The sequence below is a fragment of the Scardinius erythrophthalmus genome (assembly GCF_964197995.2).
Source record: "Scardinius erythrophthalmus genome assembly, chromosome: 16".
Lineage (NCBI taxonomy): Eukaryota > Metazoa > Chordata > Actinopteri > Cypriniformes > Leuciscidae > Scardinius > Scardinius erythrophthalmus.
Genome location: NC_138236.1, coordinates 8572114 through 8592343, shown reverse-complemented (window position 1 = coordinate 8592343; position 20230 = coordinate 8572114). Strand labels below are relative to the sequence as shown.

The window sequence follows — 20230 nt, the reverse complement described above, 5'->3', positions numbered from 1 at the left end:
ACATTTACAAAATAGGCTGAATTTTTTTTATTTAATGCTGAGTTTAAGAATAAATGCTATTGTTTGCTAGTTCTTGTTCATGTTAAATGGTTAAACTTTACAATAAGGTTCAATATATGTTTATAGTGGTCAACCAATAAGGGTTTTTTAATGACCAATGATATGTTAAGTGGCAGATATATTACTTATGCATAATACAATTCAATGATAGTAAATCAGAATTAGCTTTATTGCCAAGTACGTTTACTGGTATGTGGAATTTGTCTTGATGACAGAAGCTTCCACAGCACAGACAGAATGACAGCGACAAGACACGAATAATAAAAATATATGATACACAATACAAATATAAAATAGACAGTGTATATACATATGTAAGGGTTGTGTGTACTAAATAAGTATCTGAGCTGATCCAGACAGTAACAGAATGAATGAAAAGGTATTTTACAGTTACTCAATTGATGAAAAATTGAAAACTGCAATTACGATATACATTGCATTCACAAAGCTGTCAGTGGAAATTAGAAAAACTTTTCAGATTGGATCTGTGGCAACATTTCCACAATCACAAGTGGTTAAAACATCACGTAGTACTTGTCCAATCAATGCTTCTGACCTCATAAATATGCAAATAAGGTTAACCCAATATTTACTGACTATCCAGGGTGAAGTATGAGCCTTACATTTACCCAATATTAAATTAATTTGAGGGGGAAAAAAAAATTCCCTAAAGATTATCAAGCAACGGTATTCTTTTTAATGAAGGGTTGTAAAGTTTTGGCAGCAGTTTAAAATTGCCATTAAAAAAAACAAATCAAATAGACCCTTAATTGCACAAATTTCTAAAACACACCAGTCACAAAACACATGAGCCATTTAGTACATTAACATTTTATTAAATCATCATAAGGCCGCTGAGTAGTGTGCAGACTTCTTAAAGAGAAACATATACCCCAAACGTTTTCAGAGCACTGCCCACTGAAGAACTGGAGAAAACTGATGCCCAGTAAGGCACATTTAGAAACATCTAATCCATCACCCCACCTGAGTAGTGTGCAGCCTGTCATCTGTAGAAATCAAACTATGCAATTCATGGATTTTTCAAAGTACCTTCTATGATGGTGATCTGAACAATTATCAAATATAAATTCTCAATGTGAAGAATACACATCTCGGGCCACCCATTACATCCCAAAATAACTCAAATGTTTACAGTCATTACACTCAGGTGATATTCTATGTGAGCCAACAGACTTGGGTAAGGGACAGATTTAATTAACCTGACCATTAATGACCACTTTAACATTTTGTAATTGTAAAAAAAAAGAAAAAAAAGAAAGAATAGTTCTGTTAAGCAATAAAAAAAAAAAAAAAAAAAACATGCTTTCAAAAAAAAAAAAAAAGATATGAATTTTTGGTATCTCTGCCTTAATGACTTCTTTCAATGACCCAACAACATATTTTTTCAAATGCCCCATCACAAGCTCCCAACAGCATACAAATTAGTAAAGAGGGGAGCGATACCTCCACCTTTCACATTCCCACAGAGAACAGCAGCAATCGGAAAACAACGTATGATCAAGTTCTCTGTCTCACAAACATAAATTTGAAATGCAAGTATGCCTTCATTTACTTGCGACACATGCACAGATAAGTTTGAAACGACTGGACCATCACAGAGTCCGTGTCACCGTGACACTTAATGCAGAAGACGTTTAGAGGTTAGACAGAAACGAGACAAGGCATGGCAAAAATAAGGTTTACATTAGCCATTGAAGGCCAGGATTTAGACTCATTTTTAATAGTGATATTTTCCTAAATTAATAAACAGTTTTGCAGTTGCATCTTTAAAGGTGAAACATACAAAAACAATTTAAAGTGTATTTTGTCATTCGTGTCAGTAAGCAAGAATTAACTTTTTTCTTCGTCAGATTTAGCCAATAACGGGTCTCATTCATGAACAAGTAGAACAACCAATGTGTCAATTGTTCGGTTGCATTGAATGTTTTGTGAACACTGGCACATGGAATTTAAGGGGATAGTTTACATAGGAATGGTTCTATGATTGAAAGCACATATGATTCACTGCAACTATTTATGTAAAAATGGTTTTACAAACATTTGTGTATTAAATTTGAAATGCAACAATTTACGTAAGAATGGTTTAACAAATATTGACGCATTTGACTGAATGCAATCATTTAACAAAGAATGGTTAAGGACATTCACGCATTAAATTCAATGTAACAATTTTCTTAAGAATGGTTTATGAATTTTAACTTAATTTAATGCAAAAATTTACATTGATTTCATGATTGTTGGCGCATTTGATTTGTTGCACCAATTTACGCAAGAATGGTTTTACAAATTTACGCAAGAATAGCTAAGGAGATTTGCGCGTTTAATTTCATCCAGTTTACTTAAGAATGGTTTTACAAAAGTTAGTGCATTTGATTCAAGGGACAATTTTACTGTAAAAAGTGATCAGTTGACAACTTAAAAAGAGTGAGGAAACCCGTTGCCTTAAAATTCTGAAGTAAATAAACCATGCATAATTGAAAAAAAAATAAGTTATGTGAAAAAAATTAATTACGCGTGAAGTTTATTTACTTGATAATTTTAAGGCAACAGGTTTCATCACTTTAAGTTAAATCAACATAACAGTTTTATGTAAAAATGGTTTTACAAACGTTAACGCATTCAATTCAATCCAACAATTTACATAATGGTTTTAAAGTTAACGCATTTCGATTAATTGATTACACCAATTTACATTAGAATGTTTTTTACAAATATTAGGGCATTTTATTCAATGGGACAATTTACGCAAGAATGGTTTTACGAATAATTTACACTTAAATGAAACTGAATGTCTTTCTAAGGATTCTAGGCAAAAATGTTGTAAATGTTGGACTCAAAGCAGCAACTCTTTACGAAGCCAACCCGAACAGAGTCAACGTGATGACCAAGAAGAGATACGGCTACATTCAACAGCACTATTACTAATCCAAAGCAAATGACAACACCGCACACAGCCAGCCAATCATAAAAAAAGGATAAAATACAATGTGTGGAGTAATTCATGAAAATGAGAGGCAGCGCGTTGATTATTAAAGCCAACGTTTTTACTAAGACAACCAAAGGCAAAAGGAGAACATCAGTATATGTAGAGTGGTTATTACTACCAAAGAGGCCAGTTCTGAGCGAGTTACCCGAAAAGGAAGATATATAACAAAATATCACTCCATTTGTCAGGATAACAATACAGTACATAACCAAAAGTACTAATTTACTGAACAGGAAATGCACCAGACTCACAGAGTAGTGCAGAAAACAGCGTTGCTTAAGCAGTACATCGGCCTGCTTCACTGTTTCACATGGCAAAAAAAATTTTTTACCCTTCCGTAAGAGTCGGCCTCACCCTACTACGGGAGGCCGAATCGATGTTTCAGTCGTCATGAAAGAAATCTAAAGAGAGAGTGCAGCTTGATTCTAAGGCAAAAGAGGTTTTTAAATGGTGCCCATGGGCACAGAGGATGTTTGAACAGTCTGTCCGTCAGGAAACACATCCTTCCTGCAGAGTGGTCCAATAACGATTCTGCGAAGTGGTCAATATGTGGACCAGTTGATGAAGTTTCTGCAGCATCCTGACTTATAAAGTGAACCAGAGAGCACAGGATCAAAATGTTAAACTTTGGAGGGAGGGAGGGAGGGAGGGAGGGAGGGAGGGGGAGAAGGAGAGGATCATGTGACCACTAGATGGAACCACCATTACAGAAGAAAAGTCTGTGGTGCAGTAAAGGCATGATGTCCCGTGGATTCACTGGTCATGTGCATGTGGGCGAGTGGTCTGCAGACAGAGCGGCATTGGCGCTAAGACTTGTGCCTCGGGGATCCACAAGAATGCTGGGAGCATGCTAAGAAGCAGTCTTTTTATTGGGCGGGTGCAGCCCTGCCTCGGTGCCTATGTTGACCGTGATGTTGGTGAAAAGAGGTTGATAATCCCGGGACACGATCTCATACTCCACCGTATTCATACCGTCATTTTTCCATGTGTGCCGGGTCTTAGCCAACATGTTAAACCTGCATGAGAGCAAACATCTTAATCAGAGGAAGTACAAGGAGATGATTTCATCATTTTAAAGGGAAATGTTTTAAGGTGCAGTCACGTTTCCATTGGGCGTACGTCAGAGTCGATCATTCTTTAAAGATGAAGCGGTATGTTTGGACAGAAGATGAGACAGAGTTATTTACTAAACTCATAAAAAACAAAAGTATCACAGGAATACTGGATTCTAAACAACAAAAGAAGACCTTGAAGCAGATAGGAGGGAGATGTGGCCACTCCCAAGTACAAGGGGCTTTCCTTGCCATTAATGCTTGAATAACACGCCTACGTCTTCTTCGATTAAAAATAATGGCTAGTGCACTGGCTGGGATACACATAAACCTACCAACATCTGTTGACTTGATTTATGACTTAAATGACTTATCGCAAGAGGAAAAAAATTATGTTTTAGACGCATAACATAGGTTAATGGAAACGCCATAATTTCGCAATAGTTTTAATTGCAATTCATAGTGTGACATGGTCATTATTCGAAATAAAAAAAAAATATCGCAAAAGTTTTACGCAAATCTGTAATGGAATTACAGCCGTGTGACTATTGTTTGGTGAATTTTGTGGGCAAATGCAGTCATTTCAATAGGAATCCATGCCAATGGGAATTTCACGTGAGGGCGAAATTTTTCCAAAAAAAAGATTGCTCCACACTGACCAATAGAAAGCTGCTTGGTTAGAAAATTACTTCTGTGTGAGCTGTGTGTCATATCACATTATTAATGACAGACAATGAAGCTTTTTTGACTGTGAAATTTCGCTAACGTGACCGCACCTTTAGAATGTTAATGCACTACGGAACGATGTTAAAACACATCTTGTCAAAGTTAGGGCTTTTATTAGATGCTTGTAAAGCGATTCTACCTTTTGGGATTCACTTCATTGCCTTTGTCATGCTTGTGTTTGATCATCTTATATCGACCCACTTTTAGAGACGGACGACTGATCAGCATTCCTCCGAGTGAGACCCTGAGAAGATGAAGAATGTTAGATAGTGTGCAAAAAAACAGACGGAGACACTCAGGACTGAGTGGCCCACACCCTCAGGAAGCTGTATTTGGAATTTGAATCAGAATGGCAGGAAGAGGAATTTACTGAATTTTATTCAAAGAACTTCAACACAGGTAAAGAATTCCATTTCAAACAAATGCTATTCTTTTTAATCCTGACAAAATTTATCACAGGTTCCCCCAAAATATTACGCTGCACAAATTTGTTCAACATAATAATTAGAAATGTTTCTTGAGCAGCAAATCAGCATATTAGAATGATTTCTGAAGGATCATGTGACACTCATGACTAGCGTAATGATGCTGAAAATTTCACAGGAATAAATTACATTTTAAAATGTTAAAATAGAAAACAGTACTTTAAATTGTAACACTATTTCACAATTTTTACTGTATTTTGAACAAATAAATAGAATAAATATACCCTTGGTGAAGAGACTTTGTGAACAAAAACAAATCTTAGTGACAACAAATTTTTAAACAGTAATGTATATGAACTAAAATTCTATAAGTGGCATTTAAAACATATACATCTTCAAACTTTAAAACTTTTTAAACTTTTTTTCAAGCCACCATTCTAAGTCTGTCTTGACAGATGTTGCTTTTTCGAGTTAAAAACTACAGTTATATGACTTTTAGGGCTGCGCGATATTGGATAAAACTGACATATTTAGTTTTTTTGCACTATATACTGCAATATAAAAAAATTCACCAGATGACTTAAATAGGTCTTACGTTCACTTAAGACAAAAGCAATGAGGATTTTTGCCGAGACAGGCATTTTGACAATTTTGCAAATAATAGTATCTGTTCAGGCACAAAAAAAATTGGTTTTTGCATGGCTCTGTGTGCACACAGAAAACAGGGAGAGTGTTCCGAATTGAGTTTTGCATCTTCTTGTCCTTGAATGCTTTAAACTCACTTGAATGTTTAAACTGACAGGACTTAAAAACAAGTGTAAACACGTAAAAACTTTCACTCTGTGATGGTTAAACTTTGCAATTAATCCGGAAATCTCAAGCGTTCCAAACCAAGGGGACTGGTCGGTACTGATCCTGGATAAACTACGATTCCTATAACTTGACATGGCACATCCTGCGATCGTGCAATGTGACTACCGTGGATGCACACATTGTGTTGTCGATGCTATAGCGATATATCATGAATTTCTTTGTATTTAAACTGATTTTAAAATGTATAGCATAACAATATTTGATCCTTTGTGGCTGAGCTGGTGAGACATGACTCTGGCTATAACTTAATAAAACATCAGAACACACAATCCATCCCTATAAAGCACAGTAACACACCCTCAGATGTTGACACTCTAGCTTTGAACTTGACAAAGCTAGCAAAAGACAGGTGGTTCATGGCCAGCTGCATCACAAGGACAGATCTCCCATGCAAACCTCTTCATTAATGCACACACACACAAAGCATCCGTGCACACACTCAACCCACCCCAGCAAATAAACACACTCGCTCACTCACCGGATACCAATGTCGTCGTCCTCACCACCCCAGCCCCAGTAATTGTTTGGGAAACCATTCATCTTGAGGTATTGATCAGGGGTCAGAGCCGACACTCCTCCAAAATACATCTTATAAGGCAGTCTGAGTGGTAACAGGAAGGAAAAATGCACAAAAATACTATAAATGTATTTATTCAGTTTAGTACAGTGACATATTAGTTCATGTGTTATGAGTGTTTATTCAACTATAGGCATTTTATTATTACAGGGATTTTTCACATTTTTGTTGTTCGAAAGTCTTTTATTATCATTTATTTTTGCTACTTTTAAAATATACATTTTGTGTGGGAATCCAATAAAATATATTATATATTTTTTATTATTTAAATATTATACCATTTTTAGCGAACATAAAATGGTAAAGAGTAATTTTATTCCACAAATTCTTATTTATTCCACAAATACATGTATTGTAAATTGATCTGATAGTAAATCATATACATGTACATAAATATATATGTGTTGGTGTTGAAGTAGAAAACTAAAACAAATTAAGTCAAATGAAATGCAGAGCTGAACACTGACTTGTATCCAAATTTGTCCATGGCAATGGCGGCGTGTTTTGGGTGAGCGTCGCAGGCGTAGGTGTTACGGTCGTCCTCGGGAATAAGGTCCACGTCATGAAAGAAGAGGCAGTCCCAATCCTCCTCCCTCATGGCCTCACGAAATCCCACGTTCATCAACTTTGCTCGGTTAAAGGTGTAATTACCAGCCTACACACAGAGTGTCATTGTTATGACAATTTATAATGACAAGATATACAGACTCAGCAGTGCATAGATTTATACTCATAAATATGGACTGAATCTATAATGTGGTCAGGATTTTCAGAGACGAGATTGAGGATTATGGTCTAATCCTTGCCCTCTTGATAAGAGATGGGAATATCAAAGTCAGAGACGCATATGAAAGGAGATGATTTTCTTCTGATAGTAATCCACTGTTTTAGTCTATAAACAGTATTATTTGAAATACATTTTTTTTGTAACAGTGTAAAAGTCTTCTGTCACTTTTGATCAGTTGAAAGCATCCTTCTGAATAGAAGTATTCATTTCTTTTTTCTTTTCTTTTTTTAAGTCTTTTTTAGTACAACAGCACAAAACATGTGACCAAATAAAAGTTCAACTCAACTAGCACAAATGGGATTTCAATCTTGTCGAGCCTCTCAGGTCAGGAGCAAAAACAATTCTATTCAAAACTCTGCAAACGTTTCATGCTGTACGTCTATAATCCTACATAAAACTGTATTAACCTAGGAAACCCACAATAATAAATATCGAAGCTCTGAATCTGGCACACTGTTGTATTAGGATCGTTGTTCACTAAAATGGGAGATCAGCAAGGGGAGAGCAAAAGACGACCAGCGATTGACCTGTCAGAGTGAGTTGTACAGGTTTGCATCTAGATTGACAGATATAACACGATAAAGTGATTACAACAGGCTCTGGCAGGAAAAAGCAGGAGGCAGTTGAGTTGTATAGCTGCATATCTGATATGTAACCAAGCAACAAATACATTTTATACACCACGTGAAACTGTGAGAACACGGTAAAATGAACACTTTGGTAACCAAATAATGTACGGCTTAAATTAGGGTTTAATGTAAGAACGATAGTCTGAGCTTTGTTGATGTGAGGGAATCAAAATAAAAGATACAACAGAAGAGATCAAACATTTTTCAAAAGGGTTTGATTGACAATTTCTGGGAAATGTACCATTAGCCACTTAGCTATGAGGCCTGAAGGTTTTTAATTTCATTGTCGTATCGGTCCCGTCATTGCAATGTGTGCTGTCATTTCACTGAGAGACTATGTAATGCTGAAAGTGACACAATGACCCATAGACTAACTATTTCTTGCTGGTCATGGAACTAGATTTGGAATATTTATGAGCAGTATTTTTGGGGGGAACATTTAAATTTAAGCGATTTCTGCATCACCAAATAAAATGACAACAATAACAGACTGCAGGCGCACCTGGTGAATGATATAGATGCCATAGTTGAGCTGCTGTCGCTGTAGGAAGGGATGCAGGTAGTAGAGGAGGAACTTGAGGTGGTGCTCCCTATTTCTGTGGGGAATGATTACTGCAGTGCGATGGCGTGCCTCACAGTTTGGTGGCCTGTAGCGCCCCCCACGGACAACATGAGGATTCTTACTCTCAATCTCGGCAAGTGTAAGCCCAGACGGGAAAGTGACATGAATAGGTCCACCTGAACATAAGAAAAGAGTGTGAACAGGATGTATTGACTTAAAAGACTTTTAATAAGTTCTAAAAAAAAAAAAAAAAAAAAAAAAAAATTAGGAAACACGTTATAGTAGATTTACATATTTACATTACATTGTTTATACTGAGCCCAAAGTTAGTAGACTGTAAAAGTTGACTAAACCTAGATTTTCCATGCTATCCATGTTCTATTTTTATTATTTTTAGGGATTCCATCTCTTTTGACCATTGAATTTTTGAATTCAGAAATACTTTATTTTTCTTAATTTATTTATACATTTATTGAATTTTCCCCTCAATTACAAAAAAAAAGGAAAATAAATAAAATAGAATAAATAAAATAAATGAAATAGTGCGTATATTTATATTACTAATATATTTTTTATATCAATTTTGGGTGTAATAAATCTCAGTTATACTGGGAGGAAGCTACCAGGCTATTTATTACAACTAACACACTGATATGATGCATTCACAATAGAGAGATCAGAAACTTGATAACACACTACTGAACTCACCAATCAGAGGAGACTGCTTCGGGCAGTAGGGCATGTCCTCTTTACTAACAGGAGGGCCAAAAAAGGAGAGGTTGGCATACACATCCGTGTGGTTGCGTGCAACGACGGCATGTCCCGTTGTAGGATCAGGCTTCCGGAAAATCCGGAAAAAATATGACACTCTTTTCTGGTAGCCCTCTCTTGAGAGAAGAGCCATGACCACTAACTGGACACCCAAGAACATGATCAGGTAACGCCATTTGGACTGCAGCGTGTACATGGTGACAGATCCGTACAGTGGAAGTGCTGCACCACGTTTGAGAGTCAGATGAACAGTCTGAGTGAGTTTAGGTTTTGATAAGTTTGAGTAACTGAACTCTACGGTGGTCTCATTCCTCGTATCTCAGATACTTCAGAGTGTAACTCTTATGCACGCAAACAGAAACAAACAAAAAAACAGATATGTCTTGGAAAGCTATAAGGCCTGGAAATGTAAACAAATGAATCTTAAAGACTGGATCAGATATGTGGAGTAGAGGTAAACAACAGTTGGATGGAATACAAGGCACTTCAGATGTGGTGGATGAGGAGAGGTATCATTTCTTCAAACAGACGTTCAGACCTGCTGCAGGTTGAATTAGATTTGCTTTGCTCACTGGCAGTCTTTAGCCTATTAATGTACAACTCCAAAGGGAAACTCCCAGTGGTCCTCTGGTGTTTTCATGATTCAATGATCTGCTGAGCTTCCGTCAAGCTCCACCAAAGCCGTAGGATCTGGAAGGATGTGCCTGCTTGCTGGAAGGAAATTGATTGTTTTGTTCCCAAAGGGTTCTCAACAACAGCAGCAGTCCTGTAAAAGTCTCATGGCCCCTACAAAGTAAAGCATGGGAGCCAGAGAGGTCCAGGGTACTGTTTTGTAGTGTGTTGGTGTAAGATAGTGAGTGTGTATATGTGTCTTGGATATGTAGGAGGGGGAAACAAAGAGGAGGGGGGAGGGATGATGTCCAACACCCCCAGCTATTGTCTCATTCTGTCGCTGTGCAGGGGGAGGGTCCAACACCCCGTCCAACGCCAGCTGGTCCAATGACAGGAGTCGGTGTCTGAAAAACAAAGAGGAAGACATGAGAAGTGACCTAAAACAGAGGCTTTACAATATGTTAAAATTGTTTATTTGCCTCAATACTAACTCACTCATGCTTCTGGATGATAAGGGTACAAAACTTAAGAGGGGTCTTAACATTTTTGTGAAAATGCAGTTTTAATGAATAGTGACACAATGAAATATTTTTTTGCAATTTACATGCAAAGAATACACACCGCTGTCATAAGGATAGAAAATATACACTACCTTTCAAAAGATACTTTCATTCAACAATAATGCAGTCAATTTAATAAAATAAAAAAATATATAGTAAAGACATGAAACAACAGGGGAAAAAACATGGTTTCCAGTTTCCATGTAAACTGGTGTTTTTTGTTGCTGAAAATTCAGCTTTACCATAACAGAAAAAATAAAATATATTAAAATAGCAGTTATTTTAAATTGTAATAATATTTCACAATATTACTGTTTTTGACTGTATATTTGCTCAAATAAATACAGCCTTAAAGAACAAACTCTCAAAAACAAATCTCACTGACGCCAAACTTTTCAACTGTAGTTTATATAATATGAATAATATAAAAGTAATATTATTGGTATTATTAATAAAACAGGAAAAATGGTTTCAAGGCTAGTATGAAATGTTTATAGTTAGAACATTTCCACCTCACACCTCATTTGCAGGTGTGGCAAAAAGTACATTTTGGACCCTATGTACAACTGTTGGAGAGCAAACACTACCAGCTTGTGTCGCTCCTCCCTCCACTCCTCTAAAATGTGTTTAGAAGAATAAAGCCTGCACTTGGTCATGGCTGACTTCCCAGACACTGGCCTTGTCCAAGGGGAAGAGGGCAAACACTCTCAGCAGGAACTCTGTAAGATCGGTCCTGAAATCCACACACCCCTGCTGGGAGTTCTGTCCCACCACTACCAGGATCACACATTGGAGGGGGGCAAAAAAAGAGACCTGGGGCTTCAAACAAGCTTCATTTAATCTTCCTGACACAGTCTGGTGGATCTGTGCTTACAAATCAATTACAGCTCATTAAAACCAACACTCACAGGCCGATAATCCTAATCTGGGGAATGGCGCAGGGATTAATGGATTGGCACGAGGGGAAAATGAGGCGACGATGTGAGGAGAAGAGTCGTCTCTCTTACTAATGTCATCTTCAGCTGTTCCTTCTCACACTTTTGGTAAGGGTTCAGTGCTTTCAGGAAGAATGAGAGATGGTTTATACATCTCTATGTTATGAACGAAGATCAAGGAGAGGAAGCTAAAGAGTGAAGCAATAGAAGGCTGGAAGAGATACAGTAAATTACATCATTCCACTATGGTAAATATAGTCAGAGAGCACGAGGTTTGACTCTGTGCTGCTGACTAACACACATTCTGCCTCAACCTCACCCAAACCAACCATTATATCTGTAACTAACTACACATTGTCAAAAGGAGATTTTGATATGAGTTAATGAACATTAAAGTACACAAAAGATGCTTAATATCTAGATTAGCATTACTAAAATAATAATAATTTTCAGTTCAGTAAGTGAGATTCATTATGTTGACTCAGTAACCGCTAATCTTTCAGCGAAGGATTCATGATACTGATTCAAGTTTTATTGGCATCCTTTTCTCACCATATTCAAATCAATATGAATCACAAAATATGATTTCTTGGTACTAGACATTCTACTAAACAGGTTTCCAAATTCATTTTTAAACTGCATATTTTTGTCTGTAGTAATTGACAGTATGCCAGATGTGGGACACACACATTAAATTGAAAATAACCAGAATATTGCTTTAAACATCAGCGTATAACCTTCAAGTGATGCTCTGAAACAATATGGCAAGATGACCATATTTGAACCCAACTCAAGAAATTTCATAATCTTTGTAGCATTAATGATACCAAAAATAATAATTTAATAACCTAGAGGCACTCAAGAAAACCAAAAAGCTTTCTGGGAAGTGTAGTCAAGCGTAACAACAGGTCTGTAGCTTCTGGACTGGAACAAAGTAACAGTCTTACTAATGAACTAATGGAGATGGGAAGAAAGATGGACAGATAACCAATATTAAAATGGAATAAAGAAGATGGAAAGAGAATATTGTGTGCTTTTCTTGCCGAAACATGTCGCACAGACCTTCCATTCTGGCTTCAAATCGACAGCAGTGACATGACTAACTCCATCTTCACAAGCCAAGACACACAATCTTTTATCTTCTTCCTTTCACTCCCCTCACACAGCAGCAAGCCATGCATCTATACAAGTCATGCACAATGTACCATGCCCAAGGGCTTTAAAATTATTTTTATATACACTACATAGACCACTAACAAACACAGTATAATGGGCAGATGAATGGGTAAACATAAAGTGCATTAACATAAACATGCTGAGAGATCTTTCCTGCTGCGCAGCCCATGGCGACTCGTGTGGCTTTTCTCAGCATAACAGCACAGAGAAAAGTGAAGAACTGCATGAGGTTTATATGAGGCACCAATACTCCGGCTTGACTGAATAACGAGATAGCATCTGCGCTAGCATCTAACAAGACTATATTACCATCAGCTAATAACTGTGTGTAATTAACAAGTGGACATTCTTTTTAATGTCTGTTGTTCTAAAATCTAGCAACAGACTTGCCATTGGAAACTGCATGTTTTCTGTTTACATATATTGTGAATTGTGCAAAATAATTTCATACATATAGGGTAATCTTATATATTAGTTCATGTATATAACCATATTTTTATTTTAAATTAAATGTACATTATAAATATTTATATATTTTGTATAATTTTACTGTAGCAAATTAAATGTATTATATTTGAATTCAATTAAATTTCACTGTATCAAACAAGATACATGCATTGAATCAGTCATTGGCTAACCTGCTCTCTTTATCATATCAGCAATACCTACATAAATCAATACATATGGAGGATTGATTTTTACATATAAATATAAATACAGGAAAATTCCCTTTTATGAGCATTAACAATCTGTTTAGAAACATTCCCTGATTATTACTAAGCATAATACTACAAGTTCGAAAAGAGAGCAAGTATTATAAGCGAAAGGAGGAGTGAATAAAAGTTGAGAGGCTTCAAACCATAAAAATTCTTAGCCAAGTCAGCGAGACAAATGAAACGTTGGCTGGAGCTATACCGAGCATCTGGATTCCATGTGTTAGATTATGAAAACGGTAAGAATAGTCTAAAGGATTTTGAGTAGAGGGTTGGATTCCCTGAATCCTGCAGCCTGCTGTCAATCAAATCTTAGAGAAAACAATCCCTCGCTCTCCTGCTTCATTGTCACAAAAGGTCAACAGTCAACCTATCAGCCAATTCACCAACATCTGTCCATGTATAGCAAAGCATGTCCCGCTAAAGCCTTGAAGATCAGTCAAATACACACCATCTGTACAGTAAGCTACAGAGCGTACAAAAACAATGTAGCACAACCCAATACCAGTATGTAACTTCACAGTGCCTGGTTGGCAGTACTTTTCAAACATGTCTACAAAAGGCAGATTGTGTCACAAAAGTCTTAAAACAACAAACTATGCCTTTAAAACATATGTCACGAACACATGGAAACATACAAGAACAGACATCCAATGCTCAGCAAATTTGTTCAGGTGCTTGTTTTTCCAGTCACCCTTATTTGCTCATTACTATAATATTAAAGGTTAACAACAGAGCCCAAACTATTAGCCTAAATTCAATTGATATTTATTTTTAGATACAATACTCAACACTAATCAACAAATTGTATCCAAACACGTAAACTGCATATAAGGCAGTTTTTGCAGTCATTTCTAAATCTAATTATAAAATTATGTTTTTACTTCAATTCGTGATTGAAATAATCATTTACACAATGACTGTTATTTTAATGACAGATTTATTTAAACATACATTAAAGCTCCAATATGTAGGAATTTTGTAATAAAATTTCCGAAAATAACTTGCACAGTGTGATATATTTCCTCCAGTTGTGTACTTACAATATCTCAAAAGTCTCCAAAGATTTTTTATTTCAGAGAAATTCCGATTTTAAATAACTGACCGTCCCGGAAAAGAAATGTCGCGCCTCAGTGACGCAATGTCCGCTCTATCCTTTTTTTCCCGGTGTGGACCATGTGATAGGATATCCCACCACACCAGATTATTATTTTTTTACAACAACTTTATTGAGGTTTTTTTTCTTATCACAATAAACAATAAAGACGTCTGACAAAGAATAAAAAAATAAAAAAATAAAAAATATGACCCACCACACCGGAATATCACATGGTCAAATGCGGAAGTGGTGGTTATAGAGCTGTTATGGATCACGAACTCTTTGGCGAGTATTGAAGTGCCAACAAAACGAAAGCGTCCATATTCTGATACACGCAGACTGTGTGACAAACGGAGGAATAAAACCCGGATAAATATCGGCCAGGCGTTTTCGAGATGGAGAGAGCTGCGCGACAATCTTGGACTTGACCGAGACTCTGCTCTCGCGAGTGATAGACAGGTAAGTAATGCAACTGTCAATAATAGCACTTATAAACAAAGCTATATTGCTCTTTGTACTTTGTTAAGGCTTTTTATCACGTGTGGTGACCGAGATTATGGCAGTACAATTAAATACAATCGGATATGATGTTAAAAAAATATATTTAGTCATTACTTGCAAATGTTCGTTCAAATTTACTTTTAGATATTGGTTTGAACACGTTAAACAACACGGCATTAACCATAAAAACGTAAAACTGCACAACATTAACCAAACAAATCATTTGACAAATAACGTTAGCTGTATGTTGTAACGGGATAATATAGCATAACATTTCACGTTCCTTGCAGTTCATTAATTATGATGACATAAAATAATACGATCAGACATACAGGTAATACAAAAACAAATAAATTACCTCATCCGTGATCATGATTCATTAATTCCATGTAGATATATCGCTAGATGGTGAAAACGCATTAAAAACGACATCTCCCATCGTCACCTCCTTCATAGCGTCATCAAGCTTCGCCTTTGTTATTGTTGGAAACTGCGCCCTCTTGTGGTCAAATACCAAAGTCGCATACTGGAGCTTTAAATAATCAAGCTTCACTAACAGTTTAAGTAAAATATAATGAATATATAAGCTAATGTAGTCAGTGCATATATTTAGCAAACCAACTTGCCTGAGGTAAATGTAATGCTGTAATGCTCAAACACTGATTGATCGATTACATGAGATATGATACGTTTCAGTAAGTTGCATTGTATCTTTCAAGATACCTTACTTCAGATGTTCATTCATGTTTATCCTGTAACTAGTAAGAAATGATGCACGATTGACAAACTTTAAAACCCTTGATTTAAACCATGCTGCGCTATATTCAGTTGCCCACTATGACATATTCATGGCATTTTTACTGTGCTGTAAGTAAAATTAGTGCTACCTTGTTTTAATTTATTTTTTTAATATGGTTCAGTGTGCACAAACTTACCAGATTACTAAGTGCCCTGTTGGTTACAGTGTTTACTTTCTTTTTATTAATATTTTTTTAAAACATTTTTTGTAAAAAAAAAAAAAAAAATTATAATACTGTAATTTGATTACAGAATCAAGAAGTTGGCACCTAATGTACAAGTCTGTTTAATTTATAGATATATATTTTTTTATTTATGTCTAATTTATTACATTTTCAGGTACTTCATCCACCACTGCCCTAAAGCCATTCCCATTTCATTTGACTGTATGAAGACCCATGCAGTGTTTTCATCTTATATGATCTCATACCTTTCTTTTTTTGATTTGTGCTTGTTATTTGAAATAATGTCACGTTAGGGTTTAGGGGGAAAGTCTTCAGCACTTTGTGGAAATTTGCATCTTGGTGCTTCCATCCAGAACGTTAAATGCAATATCCTGAAATATTTGCATAAAAAAAAACAGATGGAAATCCCTGAACATCAAATGTACGTGGCACTTCCCAATCAAATTCTAGATCCAAAAGTACGATTAAAAAAAAAAAGAAAAAAACTTAAATTAATATAATATAAAATGACAGCTGGGCACAAATGGTTCCACAATTTCATGTGTAAAAACAGGCCTGAGCTCAAAGTACATCAGAACAACTAAAGGGAAAAAGGTCACTCTTTAAGGACTATGGCATTTGGCTGTCACAACTTTAACTCGGTCAAATCCGGAGCATTTATATAACATCTCTGCACATAACCTGAAGGGAAAGTAAGAGCCAAGCATGCCGAATCCAGACAGACTTGATGCAACAGAAAAAAGGATCTTCCTTAAAAATAAACAACATACAACATCAGAGTTGTTTGTGTAAGCTATGGGTTCAAACGAATCAAGGAAAAAAATATCAATTTCCTGATCCGGGAGGGCAGCGGGAATAGTCAATGGTGACGCAGACAATCATTTGCAGTGCTAGAGGATTTGGTTTGTGCCCACAGCAAGAGTACCAGGAAATATTTTCCCTCAGCTATATTACTCGGCTTACTAAAGCTGCTTTCAATGTCTCACATGGAAACAATGACGGGAATCAACTGGAATTTATCAACGCATGAAAGTGAAAATAAGAGGTCCATTTACAACAAACTAGAAACTATGATCACCAGTTGCTTTTTTATCTAAAAAGCCTTCATCTTTATAGGCAGAATGTTGCGCAAACGTTGAATGTCGACATGGCTTGATGCCTTGCCTTCCTAATGTCCATATACTGTCTGCGAAGGAAACACGCTGAAAAGCCTTGGTAGAAAACATTCCGGTGACTCAGTAAACCTGGATCTGATGATCTAGTAATTGAACAAGCAAGCACCATAAAAAATGAAAATAAATCACAATACAGCTCTGCACATGGTGTACAAGTACACAAAACCAAACTCTACTGGGGCCAACTAAAATGCATTCTGGTTGATGAATTCCCATGTTACAAAAGAACTGCGACTGACAAGAGTTCAGATCAAGATCTTCAAGACCTTTTCAAAACCTAACACCTTGTACTATTTCCAAAAGTTAGAACGTTATTATAGAGCGAGCAAGCAAACATCCAGACTCCTCTGTAATGCCAATGTATAAAGTAGAAATGATCAATTAACGCTCAACAGATATAATTTCTTTGACCATGATGGTTTAAAATGAGACTGCTGATTTAAAGCTAGACATATTTCACTGACCCATTTTGGATTTCGCCGTTCCTGCTTTGTGCCTTATACGCCACAAAGCTACAGGGAGAGCAAAGCCCAGAGAGCAAGCAGAACAACCTGCTGCTTGGATCTGTAACCAAGCAATAAGATCCAGGGGGACTAAAAACGGCAACCCATTAGAAAAGTCATGGTTTCAAAACAAAGCAGAGAAATGTATTATCAGGAATAGCTGCAGTGTGCAATAAGTAAAACAGGACTAGACAACAGCTTTCACCAGAGAATAACAACCACACATTCCTACCTGGTGAAATGATGATACAGAAATAATAATATTTTCTAAATTAACAAATCACACAGGGCTTTCTTTCTAACAATTCTGTCTGGTCCTTAAGCAGTTCATGAATCTCCTACAAAGGAGCACAGATATCATGAATTCTTAAGCCTCCTTATCACGGTATAAATCACCTCTTCCTCAAAAGAAGTTCAAAGCTCTAAAATACATTTCATTCCTCATGATGCCTTACAAGAAATATTTAAAACAGACAAATTAAATCTACTCACTGACTGTGATATTTACCTAAACCGTTCCTCCAAAGGCAAACTTCCAACAAATGATTTAGGCAAAACCTTTCTACATTGCCAAATACTATGAATTTGCATGGCAAAAGGTTATAAGAGATACAGGCAGATACAGGCTAAACTGTCCAGAACAGGTTTTTTTTTTTACAAATAATACACACAAAACAAAACAGATGACTATCTTCTTATAAAGTGTTAACGGTTCCCTGACCTGAAATGCAAATTGATCTACTTTAAGTAGGGTGATACTATCTTGCGCAATCATGTCATGAGAAACCAAATATCAGACTTGAAACTGAACCATTTCAATAGTACTAAACAAATCTGAGATTTGGCTTATATTATAAATATAGTAACACTCATAATCTGATTAGACTATAATTTTTTAGATAATTAAAAATATATATATTGTTTTATTTCTGCTGTTCTTTAGGTTTTGTTGTATCGGGCCTACCAATAATTGCACCATTTGGTGGGTTTCTAAAACACACACACACACACACAAAAAACACCAAAAGTGAAAAGCAAAACAACAAAAGTATTCATAGGTAAAGTAATCATATTGGGTAACAATTTAGAATAAGTTCCCATTAGTTAACATTGGATAATGCATACACTAACATTTGATACAGTATTAATCGTTGTTAACGTTAATTAAAATTAAAATACAACTGTTTATTGTTAGCTCTTGTTAGATCAGGAACCTTATTGTAAAGCACATGCATCAATAACAACAACAAAAAAGATAATTATATAATGTTTATATAGTTTATTGATCGTTATGCAAGTTTTGATAAAAGTGGAACTTATTTAAAAATCTAAGCGGTAATCTAATAATCTGTAGCTGTCGATCTCTAATAAACATGGATATGTATCAAGGTAAATATTGAATATGTGACAGTGGTGCGTCGTGATAATTGTGTTTAAATTAACAGTCACAGCTGGATATAATGACACACTATAGCCGCTGAGGCTGATGCTGTAGGTGTTATCAGGGCGCCTGTAAAACGCAAAAAAGTCGTTTCCACATAAACATGGTTTTTTTTTTAGACCTCAACTTGAGAGGAAACGATGCTGTGAGGTTAGCTACAGCAGGCTAGCACAACTGGGGCTTCTCACATAACGTTACTCACTAACCCTCCAAAAGGTGAGGAAATTACACTTTAACAAAGCCCAAACGAGGAAAAAAAGACCTTGATACGAGACTTTAGAACTTACCGGGTTAAACTCGGACAGTTTGGTGGAGTATTCCCCTAGATATTCCGTTCCTCCTGTCTATTTGTCTGACTTCGTCGACTCCGACGGTTGTCCAGTCGGAGTTGAAAGCGCCCAGCATGCACACTTGTACAGGAAGTGATGCGCGCTCACGCTGCTATGCTGTGCAGTTGTGAGCGTATAGTGCGCGCACACTAGAGCACTTCTCTTTTTGCGTAGTGAGGGTTGAAACACGTTTTATGTGCTAACACACATTTTACCACACCCTCTGTGTTTTAGTGCCGTTTGTCATTAACCTTGATATGACATTCGTCTGTTTCAAATAGCTACAATCTATTCGTCCATAATCATAGCTACAATAGTTCCTCAACCTAATTTACTGTGGTTTGCAACACTAATAAAGAACATGGATATTTTAAAAGTGTGTGAATATATTGTAATAATTAATAGATTTACTTGGAAGATGTATAAAACTAGAAAAGCCAGGCAGTCAATTTTAGGCTTATTAACTCTTGTCTTGTAAATCCTAACTTTTTTAACATAATCTTCCAACTTCTGCTGTCACCTCAGGATGATCATGTATTATTGTAATTTCTTTCCTGTAGCTCATTTCTAATTGGCTAAACTGATAGTGTTACTCAACCTATGTTATGACATCAGCCACCCACCATTCATAAATGACTATGCTGTCATCATTATTTTCCCTCATGCAATTTAGATAAGATATTTAGGCCTACTGATAAACGCAGTAGCAAACAAAGTTATAAATGAAGTGTGAC

At 36.2% G+C, this 20230-nt stretch overlaps 1 protein-coding gene across 1 annotated transcript; it reads right to left on the bottom strand.

Annotated features, from left to right (window-relative positions):
• Positions 1-210: 210 nt before the first annotated feature.
• Positions 211-19638, bottom strand: LOC308705046 (beta-1,4-galactosyltransferase 3). The gene is made up of 7 exons (XM_081389868.1): positions 19455-19638; positions 9407-10485; positions 8639-8874; positions 7188-7375; positions 6622-6744; positions 4985-5089; positions 211-4083 (listed from the first exon to the last, which is right to left on the bottom strand). The coding sequence occupies exons 2-7, from the start codon at positions 9663-9665 to the stop codon at positions 3918-3920; spliced, it is 1077 nt and encodes a 358-aa protein (XP_081245994.1). The 5' UTR covers positions 9666-10485; positions 19455-19638; the 3' UTR covers positions 211-3917.
• Between the last annotated feature and the right edge of the window lie 592 nt (positions 19639-20230).

Coding starts and splice junctions, on each gene's coding strand:
- LOC308705046 (XM_081389868.1), bottom strand. CDS start 9,665: ATGTACACGCTGCAGTCCAAATGGCGTTACCTGATCATGTTCTTGGGT. Junction 5,090..6,621: donor GACGACGACATTGGTATCCG/GTGAGTGAGCGA, acceptor TCATCTTCTCAG/GGTCTCACTCGGAGGAATGC. Junction 4,084..4,984: donor AATGAAGTGAATCCCAAAAG/GTAGAATCGCTT, acceptor GCTCTCATGCAG/GTTTAACATGTTGGCTAAGA.